This window comes from Colossoma macropomum, unplaced genomic scaffold (assembly GCF_904425465.1).
Source record: "Colossoma macropomum unplaced genomic scaffold, Colossoma_macropomum, whole genome shotgun sequence".
Classification (NCBI taxonomy): domain Eukaryota; kingdom Metazoa; phylum Chordata; class Actinopteri; order Characiformes; family Serrasalmidae; genus Colossoma; species Colossoma macropomum.
Window position 1 is genome coordinate 39,219,298 of NW_023494803.1, and position 21,522 is coordinate 39,240,819.

A 21,522-nucleotide genomic window follows, 5' to 3' on the forward strand; every position below is an offset into this window, starting at 1 on the left:
TTTAAACTTTTCATTTATGAATGTCATCTTCACTAAACTTGTACATCCACCATCATTGATCATGGTGTTACAGATTATATATCTCCCAGCACGAGATCAGAACTACAAGTTCCAGTCTATGCTTTGCCCTGTAACAAACATCACAACTGGCCAAACACACCAGAAGGGTGAGGCTCACTCCTCCTGTGATACCTCATACCAGAGAACTTACCAATACAGCTAGTAGATGCCTCCTCCTGCCACGGTGCCACTCCAACTACAGAGATATCTAGATCCTCAAGAGTGCTTACTCTACGCTCACTGGCCACTTTATTGGAAACACCAACCTCGTGCTTCCACTAACTGGTCACTTTATTAGAAACACCTACCTTGTGCTTCCGTTCACTGGCCACTTTATTAGAAACACCTACCTAGTGCTTCCACTCACTGGCCACTTTATTAGAAACACCTACCTTGTGCTTCCGTTCACTGGTCACTTTATTAGAAACACCTACCTTGTGCTTCCGTTCACTGGCCACTTTATTAGAAACACCTACCTTGTGCTTCCACTAACTGGCCACTTTATTAGAAACACCTACCTCGTGCTTCCACTCACTGGCCACTTTATTAGAAACACCTACCTCGTGCTTCCACTAACTGGCCACTTTATTAGAAACACCTACCTCGTGCTTCCACTAACTGGCCACTTTATTAGAAACACCTACCTTGTGCTTCCACTAACTGGCCACTTTATCAGAAACACCTACCTTGTGCTTCCACTAACTGGCCACTTTATCAGAAACACCTACCTTGTGCTTCCACTAACTGGCCACTTTATTAGAAACACCTACCTTGTGCTTCCACTCACTGGCCACTTTATTAGAAACACCTACCTTGTGCCTCTACTAACTGGCCACTTTATTAGAAACACCTACCTTGTGCTTCCACTCACTGGCCACTTTATTAGAAACACCTACTTTGCGCTTCCACTTACTGACCACTTTATTAGGATCACTTGTGCTTCCACTCACTGGCCACTTCATGATCTCTATCTGCAGTTATTTACTATAACCCAACTGTTGCTGCACAGTTCATCAGCTCCCCTCTACCCCGTTCATCACAGGTCAGTTTATGACCACAGGGTCACTGTTGTCTAGATATTATTTGAGAGGTGGTCCATTCTCAGCACAGCAGTGACACATGGTAGTGTGTGTGGCGCTGTTACGACTGTATAAGACACAGCAGTGTGGGAGAACACAAGACTGCATGCAATAAATGCCATTGATAACACTAAGAAATTAGTTCAGACATTGCATGTATGTTGCATATTTATTGCCAAGGGAACAATACAAAAATAACGGTTAAATATATCAGCTTTAAGATAGAATATAGGCATGTCATACATTTCAAAATATAGTAGGAAAATAAACGATTGAACCTTTGCAAAAATGGATGGACTCGCTATAGCCCAACATACACTTCTTTAACATAGCAAGTGGTCAACATTGAAAGCTTATATGCAGAAAAATCTCCAAATATTTGCATAATCGGTTCTCATTTACCACATTGCGAAAACATCATCTGGTCCTGAACAGAATATTCTCTTGGTCATGCACAGTGCTACAGATAAGTCAACTGATATTAGCATTGGAATCAGAGCAATGCTAAAGCACCATCTCATGCCAACTTCAGGTTCAGCCCCAGTGTGCGTCTGAGCAGTTTGATTCCTACACATGCTGCTGTGAGGTATAATACAATATCATATCGGTCTTCTGTAAAGGTCCACTACACAGTGGACATCTAAACTTCTAGTAATACTTTATTTGAAGGCTACCTACATAGACGCCTTATAACACAAGTATAAGCATTGAATGGCAGATTTATATACCAATACTTGAGTTATGAATGGCTTACGGCAGTAATCACAAGGTGACATAAAATGTTAGATGACACTGCATTGACATAAGGGGCCTTAAACTAAAGTGAGACAGTTGTTTCATTTATAACGCTGTTATGAAGCATCGTAACAGAACAGAGACACAGTTAGGAATGTCCTACAAGTTTTAAATGTTTCCATTTAACAAGTTAACAAAGCTGCAATTTCTTTTATTTACTTTTGATACTAAAATACTTCAAAAAGCATCAAACAGGCATACACGGTGCTCCTAATAAGGCCTCTGCCTTATAAGTCCTATTACGTGGGAACAATGCATCATAACAGTGTTATAAATGTACCTAATGTCACTTTAATTTAAAGGCTTTTGTCAGTATAATGTCGTTTACCTCATACATCTTATGCCATCTTGTGATCACTGGCATACGCCATTCATATTTACCCAAGCCTTGCTTTATATCTCATTCATCTCATTCAATGCTTATGCATGTGTTATGAAGTCATTATGTAGGCAGCCTTCAAATAAAGTGCTACTGAAATTTTAAAGGGTTTGCAAGGACAAAAAAAATGACATAAAATCATCGCAGTGCAGTAAATCACAAGCAAAACGTCTGAAATGCAGCATATTTCAACTGATTAAGTGCAGATGAACATGATCTACACTAGTTTGGTTACAATGGTTGCAACTTTTCATCAAGTAGAAATGAAGTTTGAGTTAAATTAAGAATTCTTCATGAGTAAACAGGAAGGTGTTGCATTGCATTGTTTAAAAGAATGCTAAAAACATGAAGGTTTCATAAAAGCCATACAGTATAGCAGTACAGTAAGAGTGTATTTAAAGGAATAGTTCGGCCAAAAATCTAATTTACACTATTTTCTATTTACTCCAGATGTAGTTGATCGGCGAAGGCATGTTTGGTGTCTGAATTTTGCTTCATTAGTTTAGAACTGGAGCTACGAGGTTACTGTCGCTAAAAAACCATGAGTCAATAGTCACCCAAATATTTTCTCTAAGTACAAGGAAGAAAAGGCAAATCACAGTATATGTACTCTGCACAACACAGCCTGTTATGTTTGACTACAACTGAACAGCTGATGCTGTTTGAAAACTCTGAAACAGCTCAAGAACAGCTTCAAACACTGTTTCTGAATGAAAGTTGAGTCTTTAAGGCTCTGTCTTCTCCAGCAAGGGAATTTTATCCATCAGTTTCATTTTAGCAAGAATTAGAAAATCTATGTAAATTCATGCTTAATGAAGACATGCAATTTGAGCAGGTTGAGAGAAGTTCTGGTGATGTATAGTGATTTAAGGACATGATTTGGGCTATTTGGGTGCCCACTGAATTCTAGTGTTTGTTAGCAACATTAGCCTCGTAGCTCTAATTAAGTGACCCTTATTAGTTGCACAGTGGGAAAATTTCACATCTGCATTTAACCCATCCATGCAGCAAAACACCACAACATACACACTAGTGAATGCACACACACTAGGGAGCAGTGAGCACACTTGCCCGGAGCGGTGGGCAGCCCTATCCACAGCGCCCAGGGAGCAGTTGGGGGTTAGGTGTCTTGCTCAAGGGCATTTCAGTCACATACTGTCAGCTCAGGGGATCAAACCAGTGACCTTCTGGTCACGAGGCTGGTTCCCAAACCTCCAGCCCACGACTGCCCCCTCTAAACTAAAGTAGCAAAATTTGGACACCAAACACATCATGGCTGATTTAATACATCTTGAGTAAACAGAAAACTGTGTAAATATGATTCTTTACCCAAACTACCCCTTTAACACTGCTCCAAAACACAAAGCCATGCAAGCTTTCTATGATTTAGATTTACTGTCTCCCAATGGCGATGAATGAAGTACACAAAATACATGCACACCAGCAGAGCTTTTCACTTTGGCGGGCTCTCATTCAGCGCCCCTGTCTGTAAAACGTTTGCTGTTCTGCACAATACAAACAGCCATAATCTAAGTCACACAAAACCATATGAAAAAAGAAAGCTTTTAAACTGCCATTCATTTCGGGATCCTAATAGAATAACTGGATTTTGGTCTTGGTTGCTGTAGAAACAGTTGGGCCTACAGAACTCCCAGCTGAGAAATGCGAGCAGAAGAAAAGGACACACAGCTCAGAGGTCAACAAGGGGCACAGAGCGGCTTCGAAATCTGCTCAAAAAAGGACATTCTCCCCCAAACTGGGCTATTTTCATTCCATGAGCTGGACCCTCCAAAGCACACTTATAAAAAGAAACCAACAATGACGTGCTGATCGCAGCTCATGCCAAGATGCCGCGATGTGCTGAGAAACGCGATTTTAACATAATTATTTCCAGAGAACCTCCGAAGACCAACATTTCATGTTGAGGCAAATATGAACAGTGCATAGCAAGTTAAATATGATGAGCATTTGTCTCCTGACAACAGACAACGAGACATCTTTAATATATACACCGATTTCCAGGAACAGCTTCAGTTTGTGGCAACTAATATGTTAACAAACAAACCTGAAAACATCCCTTACAAACGTGTTCAGTGCTCTATAAATATGTGGTGGACACAGATAGTCTACGCCAAATATATAAAAATACGTCAAACATCAATTTTTATCCCATCTGCTACTTTGAAAGATCCAGGATGATTGACTGGTTTTCCAGACAAGACCAGAATGCAGTGCTCAAGGCCTAGTTGTAAAAGCGTAGCAAAAAAAATATTTAAAAATGATTTCTCAAACTAGTGGAGAAATTTGAATTTTTTTTTGTAAGTAGAAAAGGGAACAATTTATTATAACTTGACTTTTGCTTTTGAGTATTTTGTTACTATGCTGCTCTTAAATGGAACCAGTTGACAGAGAGCATTAAAAGAGCCCCGACACTGGACACTTTAAATCCAGGCTCAAAGCGTTCATATTTGAGCAGCTTTCAGCTCAGTTTAAACACTGTTAGCTCTACTGCACTTCTAGCCTGTAACAGCACTTCACCGTCCTACTTTATTAATTTTTTAATTTAATGATTAATTTCTCCTCTTTTAAATTTGTTTATAATCATGTTTTAATCATGTTTTTAATTTCTATCCTCATATATCTTTTCAAATTCTAATCTGAATTATCTCTGTATTTTCTCATTTGTAAAACACTTTGAATGACCGCAGAGTATAAAAGGTGCTATATAAATAAACTAGCCTTGCCTATGGTGCTGAGGACAGCATGAGCCGAAACGTGTCCACCCCGAAATTAAAAAATATGGTTTAAGCTGCTATAACCTGGTCATTTGTCAAGCGTGAACAGCTCAACACGCTTGGAGGAGAACACTAACTGCTAATTCTCTGACTGAGTGATAAGGGGCGAGGGAGGACCATCACCCACCCAGAGAGAAACAGAGAACAATTATACTCTCTTGGACACCTGGACACAGAAGGCTGTGGCTTCATCTGGGATGATGATCTGAATCTGATGAAAAGTTATTGTGTTGTGAAGGAAAAAAACTTTCCATCTTTACGCTCGTCATGTTTTTGCCATTTCTTGACATTGAAACAAAAGGAGAAAAGTCAGAAGTGTAGATAAAGTAGATAAAGAACTGACTAAAAGTAATTCATTAAAGACAGAAATGATAATAATAATAACCAAGTGGATTGTTTGACTAACAAACTGACAATATGTCAACATTAATTCAATTTTATAGAGAAGTAACAGTTTCTGTATATGCTAATTTTGTTCTATTGGGTTGAGTGGAAAATGGCAAAATCTGTCAAAACTGGTAAAATCTAACAAAATTCTTATGACAGTGGTATTTTGTGGTATTTGGCTCAAATAGTGTACAAAAATATTTTTCTTCCCAAGTTGTTTTGGCTACTATGCCTGCACATCTCCAAAACAAGGAGCTTTCCTGCTTACACCTTTACCAACAATTCGCCTAGCTCTTTTACTGATTGCTATTATTAAATATTACAAACTATCCCATTCGAGAAGTGTTTCTTCTTTCTTTTACATTATCTCTGGTGTAACTAACTATGCAGTGAACTTATTTAAAAGGGAATTCCTCATTTTTCAACATTTCTGCATAATTAAATGGTTGAGATGTAAACAGTGTCATTCTGTTTATGTAGTTTAGTGGTTCTGTGTGAAATGCTCCGTTTTAGAAAAACATGCCGATTCAGTGGTGATAGGAACCAGACATCCAAAGAGTTTACTGTCTTGAAAAGCTCCCTCACAGAAAGTTATTACATGAAATGGTTATGAATTCACTGCCTGATGCCTGTGACAATGTTTTAAAATGGTTCTGAGAAGATTTGTGTCTAAAATATATAAATCCATTAATACTGGAGGGGTACATGTAGCTTGTTGTAAGACAAAATAGTCTGCAAAAAATGATTTTTTTCAGATTACATACAGCATTACATACAGAAACTCAGAAGATGTGTAAAATTATGCAGAAATTGTGAAAAATTGGTGGAATTCATATTTAAGTTTAGTTATCCTATTTAAGCAATATATAGTAAACAAACAGCCATAACTAGAGTTTTTCAGGCTTAAAATATGGCCTGGGGAAATTCTGCTTTTCTGAAATGAAGCATGAGAAAAAGCAGGTTACTTATGCCAACTGAGCACATACAGTAGCACTATTGTGCGGTGCAGCGCAGTGGAACAGCAAAGCAGGACAGAAATGCCTTGTAAAGGGCTTCTGCACTCCACTGCCTCCTCCGAATGGATGAAGAGAGTGGAACAGCTTGAGTCATGTGGAACAGGTTGCGAGTGTCAAAGCGAGCCACCCACTCACTCACACATGCATAGACACACATACGTACATACGCACACACGAGCTCCTGTTCTGCTGGGCCCAGCCGAGTGTGAAATATGAAGCTAAAGTAGTCGACTCTGGGGGACGCAGGATGAGCTGTAGACTGTGCATCTCCGCAGGCCTTTGTTTTTCACTTTTAGCGTTTGGAAAAGTATTAAGTCCATTACATAAGGTTTACATTCCACAGGTATACTGGTCAGGGAAGGAGGGGGGCTCTGAGAAAAAGCTTCTCCGGAGCGTGTAGGTGTGCGTGGGTGCGTGTTTAGGTGGGCGGCGGGCCGTGGTAACGCAGCATGATGTTGAAGGAGCGGGCGAAGTTGTTGGACAGCGAGCAGCTGGTGCCTTCGTCCATCATGGGCAGCAGGAAGGCCAGCAGCAGCAGAGCCAGCAGGAGCAGCTGCAGAGGGAGAGCCACACGACAGACACGGTACAGGAACCCACAGCAACTCTTCCCCTGAAACAGACAGACACGCAGACATAAGTCAGTCTTCATCCAGTTGTCTAATCAGGTCTTTTTGAGAAATACAGAGCGAGTTTACAGAGAAATCTATAAGACTTCACTCAACCACTGCTACAGAACACTGACATTATCATCCCATAAACATGTTTTGGCAGATATCATAAGCTGTCATGAGCTGTCATGATGGCTCCGTGCATGGTCGCCTAAGGACTGAGCTTCTACATGCTTTATTCTTCTCTGTCTGTATCGTTCTCTGCAAAGCTATTGAATAAATGCTCACACAAGTTATGTGTCTAAACACCCCAAACACTACGTACTCTGAACTGTGTGATATTCAGATATAGTTACGTAATACAGGGAGATTCAAAAAGACTCAATCTGATTTCAAACCGCCATATTTTTACAACCGTGAGGTGCCTAGGAACCAATCACACACCAATTGTAAGAGGGGGTCACAGAGTTTCTGACTGTCACCAGAAGATGGCTCCCTTCAGTCTGAGAGGAGATGAAGCAGAAAGCGTTCTGCGTTCTCCACTTTAATAAGAATGAATCAGTCATAACTGTGTAACGTGATTTTCGTCAGCAGTGAACCTCCAACAGCTCAGAGCGTTCGTCGTTGGTTCCACAGCACTGGATGATCTCCGAAATTGCACTGAAAGAGCCGTGAGTGCAGAGACACCCGACGTGCTCAATCCAGTATTGAGCATTTCTAGGCCAATAAATTACAAAAGCATGGCAAAAATGTAAACGCTAAACTCGACTGTTTCTTTCCAAATTCTAATTATAATAAAATTCGATAAAACTCAGTCTTTAACATCCTTCTATTGTTTTAGCTGTGCCAATGTACTTCTATCCATGCTTAGAGATAACAGTATGTTATACAGTCTTAGGAACCACATAAGCAGGTCTATTGCTTGGTTGGTATAGTGTGGGGGGTAACATCTCTGCCTTTTGCACTGTTGACTGGGGTTCAATCCCCACCTGGGTAAGCACCCTACACTATAACAATAAGAGTCCTTGGCAAGACTCCTAACACTGCCTAGCAGCACTGGGGCTCCTGGTTTTAATTAGACAGGAGCACAGAACGATCTATGACACCTGAACCTTTTTATTCCTCCCACCAGTCAGAGAGATGTTAATTCATTAATCACATTTCTCCTACACCCCCCAAGTCCTTGAGCATCTTAGCAACTATCAGTATTTCAGTATTTATCAGCCCTTCAGTATTTATTATGTTCTTTTCTTACAGATTCTTTATGTATTTCTGTCTTTCATCTAAACTCAAAGTAGACTCTTTAAAAAGATGGTTCTTTCTAGTAAAGAAAGTGGTTCTGTATAGAACCTTTTTGAAAAGTGCTCTACATAGCACCAAAAAGGGTTCTTCTATTGTAACAAGCTTGACATCGTAAGAACAGAAGAACCCTTTTTGGTGCTATATAGAACCATTTTCATAGAGCCATCTGCAGCACATTCTCCATCAATCTGAAGAACGCTTTCACAATGGAAAGAACCGTTTAATCATGCTAAGGGTCTTTGAGTGTTAATGGTTCTTTATAGCACAGTTTTCTTCACTTAAGAATCCTTGAAGAACCATCTTTTATAAAGGTGTACAGTGTTTGTACGGGCAGTTATGTTCTGTTTGCTGGACAGTCACTTCTTACTGTAACATATTGCCAGTTTCACATTTATTGAATTATTGTTTTATAATATAATTACATTTTCTGTCAATTAGAATTAAAACTAAGACTTATTTCAAATTAAATAATAGGTAATATTACTAACTTGGCTCATCTGAATGAAGCGCCGTTTTGGAGCCAAAAGAGTGGTTTCTTATTGGTGATCTGATGGATGGAGGTTTTTTAGCGAACTTTATGTTGCCTAAAGAACCATTTTTGTAAAGGAGATGTGCAAATGAATGGATCTTTTTAAAGAACCTCCACATAATGTAAAGGTTCTAGGAAGAACCTTTAATTCGGAATGGAACATTTACAGTTTGTGGAGGTTCTTCAGACTCACAACTCTCTTTTTTAAACATGGTTCTTTTTAAGGAACCAAACCTGGTTCCTCTATGGCATCACTCAATTAATGCCTGGTGGCACAGCATACATTTGATTTTTCCCCCAAACTACTGCTTCAAACAGCTGCTGTCAGACACCCACACACCACTCAGAGCTTCTATCTGCACACAATAAACAAAGAGTTCAATACACCTGAACTTCAGAGTGCAGACATTTTTAGTGACAAGATTTTAGGAACCGGGGAACCAGCGAACATTTTCCAGAACCATCAGGTTTGAAAGCTGAACTATTACATAACGGTGCAGTATCACTTTTAGACAGTCTGTTTTTGAAGACTCGGTACATTTTTCTGCTTTTTCTGTTTATAAAAGGCTCAGCTGTTCTGGTGAACTCAGCTTTCAGCAGCTCCTCTCTGATCCCCACCCTGGTTTTTCACGAAGAAAAGCACATTTTGCCACTACATACAGCAGCGATCAAACGTTTGGAATCACTTGTCATATTAATCATTTATGTTCTCCTATGTACGATAATAACACGATGTGGATCTAGATATTAAAGACTAACCCCCGAAAGGCATTTCTGGATGCTTTATTCAGTATTCCAAGAATTATTTGAACAAGATGTGAATAACATGATAAACAACGTACTGTGATTATCTTTTTTATTTTTTTAAGTTACAGCAATAGATTCTTATATGACCATTTTCCAACCTCTCTTTACCCCTTAGAATTAAAAAGGCTGTTTATGTTACTGTGCCTTTAAGACTGATATATGTAAATAAGCTCTGTTCTGATTGGCTGATCTGTCTTGTGCCTCATTCAAAAAGCAGTCCAGACTGAAACACTCCTTATAACTTCAGCATGAATTTGGCCCAATCTCATTTCTTCTTTTTACCCCTACCCCTTATTTTCGAGTGTCTCCCTAACCCCTTGGAACTGAGTTAGTGGTTAAAATCTTGCCCTACAAAATGGGACAACCCAAGCAAAATATTGCTTGATTAACAGGTTACTAGCGCTGCTCTGTAGGCGACCAGGCCCATCTTTAGTGATAGCAGAGGAGGGTAAAGTTCAGCATCTCACTGCTGGGCTTTAGTTACATTTAGGGAATCATATCCTTTCAAAGAGGGGGGCAATTATTTATTATCACCCACCGCTAATTCTTTGGTGATACAAAGCTCAAGTCAGAATCAAGTCGAATTTTCCCGTTCCACCTTAAATGGTGCAGCAGTTACATTCTGGTGCTTCAGGCGTCAGAACTGCTGGACTATTTAAGGTGGAACAGGAAAGTTAGCAAGCTAGCTACCAAGACATTAGCATGCTATTAGCATTTTTTTTTCTGCTTGTTATGAAGAAAAGGACCATAATACACTGAAACATCATTAAACTAAGATAAAACAATGATTATCGTAATTTTTAACAGAGAAAATTCTCACATTTGTGGGTTTCTTTGGTCTTTTGTTCAGCCATCTCGCCGGTTTTTCTGTTTTTTCTCATATCACTCTGTTTGGAGTCTCTGAAAATCCTCCGTTTGGAGGGCCATGTAGCCCCAACACTTCACCGTACCCCTCTATCTCAACAAAAACTGGGACATCCTAACCCTAGAATGCGCAAAACAGAGGGCTAAGGGCTCAGTGGTAGGGGCGAGGGGTGAAATGGGACTGGGCCTTTGTGTGGCTAACCTGCTTTAGGCTGAATGATCGGATTTCTGTAGATGCACTGGTACATGTGACCTCACAAAAACAATGAATTTGAAACGGGATGTACTTTTGCAGCTTAGTTTCCACACATAAACTGGGGAGTGAATGGTATGTTTTGAACAACGATAGCATATTACATCAAAATCATTTATTAAAAAAAAAAAGTGAGGAATATTTGATATGAGCTCTCTGATTTACCTGAAACTTACTTCTCAATGCTATGCATCTTTTTCAACCATTTTCTATTAATTAGAATATCATAACGCCCTATTCATACTAGTGCGCTACTAATGATTATTAGACTTACTTTATGCACTTGTCTGCAACTAAGTTGATTTTATATTATTGAAGAAAGGGATTCAAAAATTTTGATCGGTACGTCTTTATACTGATTGCAGATGCACTGAAATTTCTGCCATCAATGTTCGGCCAAAAGAGAAAAAAGGGCCAAAAAAGAGAATAGTGATTTAAAGCACTGCGCCGGTCAGCACAGACATGTTCAAACAGCTCAAGCAGTAGATCAACAGTGAAAAACAAGCACTGTCCACTGCATTCTTTACTGTCTATCCAGCTTATTGTTGCACCCCATGATGCCTCGAGTGCCTTATGGACAGAACATCCTGCGAAGCGTAAACAGACATCTATAATGTCATATATTAAAAAACAAGTATCTCCATTTTTTGCACTTTTTATTTTTCTACATCAAAAGTCAGCTCAACATCTGACTTTTACATTGAGCAAAAATTCCATGATAAATGAACAACAGAAATGCTTCAAAATTCCTTAGAATAAAATCTTTACTTATTCTTAACTTACATTAAAGTAAATAACACTTTTGCCCTCTCTGGTAAAGTTACTGTTTTTGGAGATACCATTTTTCTTTGGACACTAGTGAAATGTTGCAAGCTAATAACATCCTAACATGATAGAAATGTAATAAATAAAAATGAAATAATATGTTAATTGGGGTGCTTGAAAGCTTTTGTACCGATGTTCGTAAATCGACCTGCCAACAGAAACCTGAACCTGTGTGAGAGAAACGCCTTAGTCAGAGGATCCTATTAATAACCTACACCAATTACTCGCGCTTATTAATAATTTCAGCTTTGTATATCGCTCACACTATCAGGTATGGTTATTAATCCATAAAGCAATGTCATTACACAGCTTTGCAGCTTTAATGTAGAAATCTGTTATTTCATTTAAGCTTTCTTTAAACCAGTGCTATGATAATCCTCCTTGTATTGTATGTTAGTGCCAAGCTAGATGGTTTGCACAGCATTATGCTGGATTTTGATGTCAGCTCCAGTTTAAATAAACACATTTTCAGCTCGTAACAGGCAAGTAACATATTCTCTACTTTGTATGTAAGTAAAAGTGAAGGCTGGAATTCCAATTATTATTGTAGCGTGGGCCTGTTAGCCGGTTAGCTTTCTGCTGACCTGCTCCTCCTACTCTACCACTAACCATAGCATTTACGACATTAATGAAATTCTTTAAGTAAAACTTGTGCTAATCAACTTTTTTCCATTGTTTTTAAGTTGTCACTGTGTGTGTGTTTATTAGATCCTGCTGGTGTGGGTTCATGAATGTTTCTTCTCTAAATGACGTCATTTAGACGTAAGTGACTTGCATGCTAACAGCACCCCCTCGCTGGAGGAACTTCAGACCGCTAAATGAGAGCTCCAAAACCACATCCACCTGCTTTACATATAAAAAAAAGGTGTTTTCCCCGTTATTATACTGGCATCTCTGGAACTCAGCTTCAGGTGTCTTTGGGAAACCACAAAGTATTATCAAAGATATTTTGTTATAAATTTTAATATCATTTAGCATGTTTAAAATTAATTAGTCCTCTTTCCCAACATAGCGATTATCACCTTGGAAGCATCGTCAACACTATTTTTAATTTAAAAGTGTAAATAAAACACCAAACAAATATATTGTCACTGTCCAAACCATTTTTTACGATTTTTTTCCTACATCATTTAAACACAGCAACTGTCCTTTACATTGTATGAAAGACTCATGATCAAAGGACCAATACAAATGCTCCAAAATTATTTGGACTAAAATCTTTTTACATTAACTTGTTTTTTGGACAGCGATGACATAAAGGATCCCTTTTTTTTGGGCTTCACTTTTCGGCTGAGTTTGTCCTGAATTTCAGTCAAGAAGTTTCATTTTGGTATCTCAATGTTTCAATAACTTAAAAAAGTTACCTGCTTGCCTTAAAATTTTGAGTTCACTGAACTTCTCACAGCAAGTTAACAGAACAATAATTTGTGTTTTACTTTTGATATTAGAAGTTCAATGAACCTCAAACAAACTATGTTATTAACTTTCTTTAAGTTAAACAATGAATCATTTATTTGCTGATTCATTGTGCCGTACAGATCCCAGGCTTTCTATCTGCTCCAAAGCGTTCTACGAACGATCACTATGAGAACTGCTTGTTCTTGTGAAAAACACGTCATATTCCCCAATTTCACACAAGACCTAATAAAGTTTCTGATAAAAGAAAAAAAGAAAAACAGAAATCTGCTAAAGCCTGAGGCTGACTCACTTTTCCACATGACTCATAGGCCACAGCAAAATAAGTTCGCACAGAGTCCAAATTAGAGCTGCCACCGAATGAGCGCATAATGTATGAAGAAAGAGCTCATTGATGGTGTTCAGACTCCATATTCCGTTTGAATGGTGGAACTGAAAACCACCCACACCTGCTCGCTAACAGCCATCTCTGCTGGAGCCGCTGCAGAGGCCAACGGGGCGCCGGCAAAACGCAGCCCGCTCCCTGTAACGCCTCTGTACTCGGGACGCGGGAGCACATCAGAGCCACAGTTTGAGGGAGAAACAGAGACAGAGCAGAGTGGGAGAGAGTGGGTGGAAGAGAGAAGAGAAAATCTCTTCTTTACTGTTCTTATTCTACTTCTGTTCTGCCTGATCACTGTAATTACATCCAGACAGCTCAGCCCCTCCACCTGTAACTGACAAGTGCACTGCATATGAATATACTGAGGTTATTACATCTATAAATGCATTAATACTGTTCCAAACAGCAGTTCAGTAACTGGAAAACATTGCTTCATTCCTGTGACACTGCATATTAGAGTGAAATATAATGGCAATATGGGGGTCTCAGGGGGTAACAACTCATATTAGTTTTTATTCACTTAAGCTCCATTAAAACATGGAGTTTATTATTCAGTAACTACATGGAAAGCAGTGCAAACTGGATGAGTTATCCCTAAGTTGTAGGAGTGAGGAACAAATGCTGGGCCATTTTAGTGCTGAAGGGCTTTCCTACACTTATTACTTGTACTTTATTTTTTAACTGGTCCATTTAGAACATTTGTGTGGGTTTAGGTACCAAAAAACATTTGCAATTCATTTTTCCATGACTATTTGCTAACTCTCCTTAGAATTTACCAGCCTGTTTTGTTGCTGTGCCTTTGAGGCTGATATATGTAATTGAGCTCTGTCCCAGTTGGCTGCCTCACTCTTTACAACTTCAGCGTAAATAGGCAAGAATAAAGTTAGGTTACCCTTTATTTAAGTTACCTTTACCCTTTATTGGGCTGAAAAAGTAGTTATACACCGATCAGGCATAAAATTATGACCTTGTTTCTACGCTCACTGTCCATTTTATCAGCTCCACTTACTATATAGGTGCACTTTGTAGTTCTACAGTTACAGACTGTAGTCCATCTGTTCCTCTGCATACTTTGTTAGCCCCCTTTTACCCTGTTCTTCAGTGGTCAGGACCCCCATGGACCCTCACAGAGTAGGTACTATTTGGGTGGTGGATCATTCTCAGCACTGCAGTAACGCTGATGTGGTGGTGGTGTGTTAGTGTGTGTTGTGCTGGTACGAGTGGATGAGACACAGCAGTGCTGCTGGAGTTTCTAAACACTGTGTCCACTCACTGTCCACTCTATTAGACACTCCTACTTTGTCAGTCCACCTTGTAGATGTAAAGTCAGAGACGATAGCTCATCTGCTGCTGCACAGTTTGTGTTTGTCATCCTCTAGTCCTTCATCAGTGATCACAGGACGCTGCCCACAGGACGCTGCCCACAGGATGCTGCCCACAGGACGCTGCCCACAGGACGCTGTTGGCTGGATATTTTCGGTTGGTGGACTATTCTCAGTCCAGCAGTGACACTGAGGTGTTTAAAACTCCCGCAGAACTGCTGTGTCTGATCCACTCAGACCAGCACAACACACACAAACACACCACCACCACGTCAGTGTTACTGCAGTGCTGAGAATGATCCACAACCCAAATAGTACCTGCTTTGTGAGGGTCCATGGGGGTCCTGACCACTGAAGAACAGGGTAAAAGGGGGCTAACAAAGTATGCAGAGAAACAGATGGACTACAGTCTGTAACTGTAGAACTACAAAGTGCACCTATATAGTAAGTGGAGCTGATAAAATGGACAATGAGCGTGGAAACAAAGACATAATGTTATGCCTGATCGGTGTATATGTAAATGCGTTGGTTTTTGTGACATCACAAATTGAAAATTGTCTGTTTTTGAAGCTTAATTTCCTTATATTAACTGATGAGTAAACAGTACTTTTTAAAACTTTACCAATGTTTACATAACTACATCAAACTCTTGAAAAAAAAAGAGAGAAATTGTCACACATCCTCCCGGCTCTGACGTCCATAAAGATTCCACTTCCCAGAACTCTCTGGGAGATTATGTGACCCATGAACTTCCACGATCCTCCAAAAAATGCTCCAGTTCACCAGAGTTCTGACCTGCTGCACCTGTGATGTGTGTCATTTGACTAGCTGTAGTTTAGTACATAAACCAGGCTTTAGATTAGAAATATTTCGAGGGTTTGCTTCTTTCCATAGAGCTACTAAGCGTTTCTGTCTGTATTCTGTATTCTGCCTTCTGTTTTCTTGACCGTGTTTGACTTTGCCTTTTTGTCTTTGCCCTTTCGGATCTGGTTGCCTGATACTGTCTTTTTCTGTATTTTGGCCTTTTGGATTTGACCGCCGCCTTTCTTTTCACTACCAGTATTGTCAAGCCCTTTCTAAGTAAAGCCCTTTCATTTCTTATTTTTATCGCGAGCGTCTGGTTGGTTCTGTTCCAGTGCAGAAACATTTGGTTTTCCTTGATATGAGCCCTTTTAATCGGACATTCGAATAAAGCATGCCTAGTTTGGAATAAAAAATTAAATAATGTAATTTGTCAATACATTTTCAGTGGGAATGTGTGCAGAGAATCTTGTAACACAAGCAGTCTAATGGTAAGCCAGATGGACAGAGAGCAATTCCACCAAATTTTCTAGAGAAACTTACAGAGTCAGAATCGTTCACAGTGGTGGTGATAGGAACCAGACGTCCACCTCTAAAAGCTCTATGAAATGGTTATAAATACACTGCCTGATGCCTGAGACATTATTTTATGACAGTTTTAAGAAGGTTTTGGTCTAAAACATATTATTTTTTAAATCGATTCATGGTGGAGCAGTACATGCAGGGCACTGCGAGACAACAAAGTCCCCAAAAATCATTACCATAACATTACATATAAAATTTAGAAGACATGGCACCTCTGCAAAGAAATCTGAGTCGGCAAGTTTCTCTATAATTTCACAACAAACCACTCTGAACGACTTTGTTTGCATCTTAACAACTGAATTATGTAGAAATTTAAAAAATGGTACAATGCCTTTTTAAGAGGAACTGTATATGGAAATATTTCAGACAACCGTATCATAAATGTGTGCATTGTAAGGCTGTATGACTTCAATATATCCTTCTGTAGCTCAACTGGTAGTGTGTTACATCACAAACACCTAAAACCCCACTATTGTACGCATCACCTATTATACTGCACATAATAAACAAATGTTAACCTTACCCATTTCACACTATAAAATTCCTTCTCATCTGAGATATGTGACCGCTATTTGCTTAAAAATGTGAATATCTAAATAGCGACACTAGTTAAAATGCTCATTCCTTCTTGTCTGTTACAATATTTACATATTGAAATGTGTCCCTCCTCTGAGCCGCTTCTATTTTAGTGTTTAAATAAATATATTCAGGCAGGGAGGTGAGATAGGCCTTTAGTTTCAAGGACTTCCCAAATAAACAGGCTCTATTTACTCTGGAGGATAATGGCAGGTCACTGGGTAACCTGCGTTCACTGATGATACCACCAGAGACAGAGGCTAATACCCTCAGGCCACTGGGGCGCAGGTGAGCTTTCCATTCTCTCAGAACAGAGGGTGTATGAGCTGATAATGAGCTGCTTCGAACTTCACTGGCATGACAAAATACAGAAATAAGCCACGAGAGGTTGTACATTACAGTGATTTTACCATGGTTAAGGGGCAGCGATGTAACAACATGCATATTTTCAGGTTTAACATGACCTTCCAATTCTAAGGTCCATGTTTCAGGGCTCCAGACTAATGCCGTCCTGTTGTCCTAGGAATGATAAATATAGCGTACAGGACGGCATTTAAATCATTTTGGGACGATTCAAAGATGGTTAACGTCACAAAAAATCATAAAGAAAATGCTATTCATGTCTACATACACCAATGAGCCAAAACATTATGACACCTAATATGCTGTTGGTCCTCCGTATGCTCCCAAAATAGCTCTGTCCTGCTGAGACGTGGACTCTACAAGACCTCTGAAGGTGCTCTGTGGTATCTGGCATCAAGACGTTAGCAGCAGATCCTTTAAGCCCTGTAAGCTGTGAGGTGGAGCTGCCGTGGTTTGCACTTGTTGTTCCAGGATTGAGATCTGGGGAATCTGGATGCCAGGGCAACACTCTGAACTCTTCATCAAAGGGAACGCTGGTAAGTGGGGGCGCTGAGGCTGCTGTTTGAGGGTGAGAGTTAAGCTACGTTCACATTACAAGCCTCATTGCTCAAATCCGATTTTTTGTTCAAATCCGATCTCTCTGACAGGACGGTTCACACTCGTTTAGGTAAGTGATTCAAATCTATCATTAACGTGAACGGACCAGAGTCCTGAAATGACCCTCATGTGCACATCCTACTCAGTAATGTCACGTGAATGAATCACGTGAATCATCAGCAAACAAACTAACGAGCAGAACGAGCTTCGCTGAGAAGATAATTAACTCTGATCAGCTCTCAGCTTCATTATTAGAGCGAGATGAAGGACAAAAAGGTGAGATGAGCTGCTTTTCCACCGTTTACAGGCTTTAACTTCTGTTCGGCGCTGCTGCCATGGTAACGCTGAATGATGGCGCACGCGTAGTGGAAGAAAAGCACATGAATTTTGATCTGAGCGTCACATTAAGGTCGCATGGCCACGAATCGGATACATATCTGATTTGGACCACATATGAAAGTGACTCGGCGGATTTGAAAAGATCAGATTTGCGTGTCCACACAGCTCTGAAAACATCAGATCCGAGTCACATTAGGGCAAAAAATCTGATTTGTGCCACTTCAGCCTGGTAATGTGAACGCAGCCTTACAGGCCAGTTCTGAACTGCAAAGCAGTTATATCTCCCGCTTTGTGTGCTTTTCAGGGTTACATCTCACTGCGTGCCGGTGGGTGTGACATAAGATTACCACTACACAAATCAACAATCTGATTGGTCACCGCTCAGTTCATTTGCATAAAGTTTGTCTAGAACAAGAGCAAAGAGACGATGTGCGTCAGTGATTTGATGTGTCAGTTAGGCTATATTTCTATACTGTTATCTCTGGCCTCACTGTAGCACCAAATTAATAAATAAATAAGGCAAATCATTTTGTGTGATGTCATCGGTGACATCACATATATATACTGCTTAAAATTTCAGCAGGCTGTCCTCTGCTTAAAACACGTTCCCTCAACTTAAAACACCTTCAAGCGTCCCTGTTTCATCATGCTCCTCAAACCACTCCCAAACAATGTGTGCAGAGTGCCAGGGCAGTGTGGACACTATCCTGCTGAAAGAGGCCGCTGGCATCGGGCAATATCATCACCACGAAAGGGTGTACATGGTCCGCATGGATGTTTAGGTAGGTCACATGTGTCAAATTGATGTCCACATGAATGCTGGACCCACGATTTCTCAGCAGAACATTGCCCAGAGCATAACACTTATTCCACCGGCTTGTCTTCTTCCCACAGTACATCACTTCCTCAAGTAAATGAAGCATGTATTCCCGGCTATCCACGTGTTGGAAAAGGAAACGGGACTCATCGGACCAGGTGTCCTTCTTACATTTCTCCAAGGTCCAGTTCTGATGCTCGTGAGCTGGTTGTTGAAAAGTTTGGGTGCCACCGGTCGGATGGTAATTTATTGTTAATTTTCTGAGTAACAATAAGTGAACACATCCTCTACAGAGAACACACTCCTGCACATTTGAATGCAGAATTACTTATTACTTATTTGCTGCATTTATCAAAGATCTGGGGGGTTATGACAATATTTATCATTCTCGTGATAAATTACATCTCAACATGTCTCAATATGTGACAATGCTTTTCTAAGCATTGTGGTATCGGAATACTTCCCTGCTGCATGTTTGATTAGCGGTATAGACAACATAATTAGTCCTGTTTAGGTGGATTTAGTGTAGCAGGGTGTGTAAAATGTTGAATACAAATCACTGGATTAATAATTTTTCATTGTATTTTTGTGGCACTACTTTGTTCCAACTTAGTATCAGGAGAACTTCTTGAGGCACTATGGTGTTACATTTTGACATACTGTCCACTTCTAATTTAACATATTGGGGGAAAAAAATAAAATGCGGCTGTGGCAGTGGGGGTGTGGTCAAGCGCTGTCTACTGGGGAGGGGCTGGGCCAGAGTGAGGACCTGAGCTGTGTCCCAATTCAGGGGCTACACCCTTCGAAGGACGCGGTCTACGAAGGCATGTCTTTTGAAGGCAGCGTAGACCCACGAAGGCTGAACTGAAATGAGACGGCCTACTCTATGGCGGATTTCCTGTTTGTGTCACAGCACTGCTGTTCCCGCCCTCACCGCTTGTCTTCTAATTGAAATATAGTCTTTCTGCTGGTTAAGGTAGGCTCTGAGTTGAGACTTTCTCTAGTCGCTATCTTCAAACGCAGACTGAAGACACACCTGTTTATTCAGCACTTAAATGAGCCCTAAATTAAGTATTGATTGTAATGTATTGTACAGCACTTATGTATTGTATTGCACTGTTCTGTGTTTAAACCCAATACATACATTTAAAGTGTCTCCTCAGCCACCATTCACTTCTCTGCTGACGCTGCTATGTTCTCGAATCTCCACCGGCACGCAGTGAACCTCAGGATATGCTGGCTGGTGAAGGATCCATCCGTTGGATCCTTCTTCGCCATGGAAAAGAAGGACATATTTCTCGGCCACATATGAAGGAGCCTTCGAAATAGGACAGTCTAATTACTCCGCTGTGGCGCAATCAGCCTTCAAATGCAGCCTCCGAAGGACGCAGCCCCTGAATTGGGACGCAGCTATGGACTGATTGGCAAACACTTACACCTGTGGGTATCTGTCTCTTTTCCTACTAATACGAGCTTCTTTCCCCAGTAGAGAGAGAGAGAGAGAGAGAGACACCTGGGCGACAGGAACACTTGGGCAGAGAGACAAACTGAACCTGAAGCTCCAGAGAAGGAAACAACTCTAACGCCCGCAGTAGTGAAGAGCTATCCGCTCAAAGCCTAGCGTCCTTTTGTTTTGTTAATGTCTGGAAAGAAAGAATAAAAGATCTCTGCCCACAGACACCGCCTCCTCTGTATTCCTTCTGCCTACACCCTCCAGGGTATCACAGTGGCCACAAAAGTGTTTTCCAACATGCTGAATCAAGCAAACAAATAGAAACTCTACATTAAAACTGCAGAAAAATGCCATATTTGCGTGTGCTCTCTGTAGAGGACGTCAACAAAATCAACAAAATGTAATTTGATCAGGGGGTTCAAACTGTTGCATACGACTGTAGTTAATTCTCAAGAGGCTGTCACTGTCCAGCATCATAACAGCCGAAGATTATCTCATAAACAGCACAACAGCTTTTAATAACCGAATTCAGGTGACGTGCTGGGTCGTATGTGTCTAAATCAAGCCTTGAAAGTGGATCAGCCAATCAGATTTCAGAAACAGAGTCAGTTTTATGATACAGCAGTAAAGCAGACGTCACATGACAGACCAGCCTTACAAAAATACTATAAAGTTAATGTTCATTTGTGACTGAGTTACTCATTACACTGACCAATCCTGAGCTGAAGTCAGGGAGGCATCTCACTCACTGCTCATTCACACTGTCTGCAAATGACCTTTCTGCTGTGGCTGTGATGCAGAAGTCTGTTTGTATCCTCCTCTGCTGACGGCAGCGCCATGTAAATAATCAGGACAAATTCAGCTCAGCCTGTAATTCAGAATCAGCAGCTCACCTGTCTCTACTGTACACACCTTCACACAGAGAACCTGCTCAGACAGGGGAGAGAGAGAGAGAGAGGGAGAGAGAGAGAGAGAGAGAGAGAGAGAGAGAGAGAGAGAGAGAGAGAGAAAGAGAGGGTGTGAGAGAGTAAGTAGAGAGAGAGAGAAAAAAAAGAGGGAAAGAAAAAAAGAGTGTGGAAAGAAAGGGTGTGAGAGAGGAAGATAGTAGAGAGAGAGAGAGAAGGGAGGAAAAAGAAGAGTGTGGAAAGAGATGGAGTGAGAGAGGAATAAAG

The 21,522-nt window shown here is 40.4% G+C and overlaps 1 protein-coding gene across 2 annotated transcripts in view; it reads right to left on the reverse strand.

Annotated features, from left to right (window-relative positions):
* Positions 1 to 1,281: 1,281 nt before the first annotated feature.
* syne3 (spectrin repeat containing, nuclear envelope family member 3) overlaps positions 1,282 to 21,522 on the reverse strand; it is a 63,380-nt gene continuing 43,139 nt past the window's right edge. For both annotated transcript variants that reach the window (XM_036592991.1, XM_036592992.1), the window contains exon 18: positions 1,282 to 7,121. In XM_036592991.1, the coding sequence (XP_036448884.1) occupies positions 6,930 to 7,121 (192 nt within the window). In that variant the 3' untranslated portion in view covers positions 1,282 to 6,929. The remainder of the gene's footprint in view (positions 7,122 to 21,522) is intronic.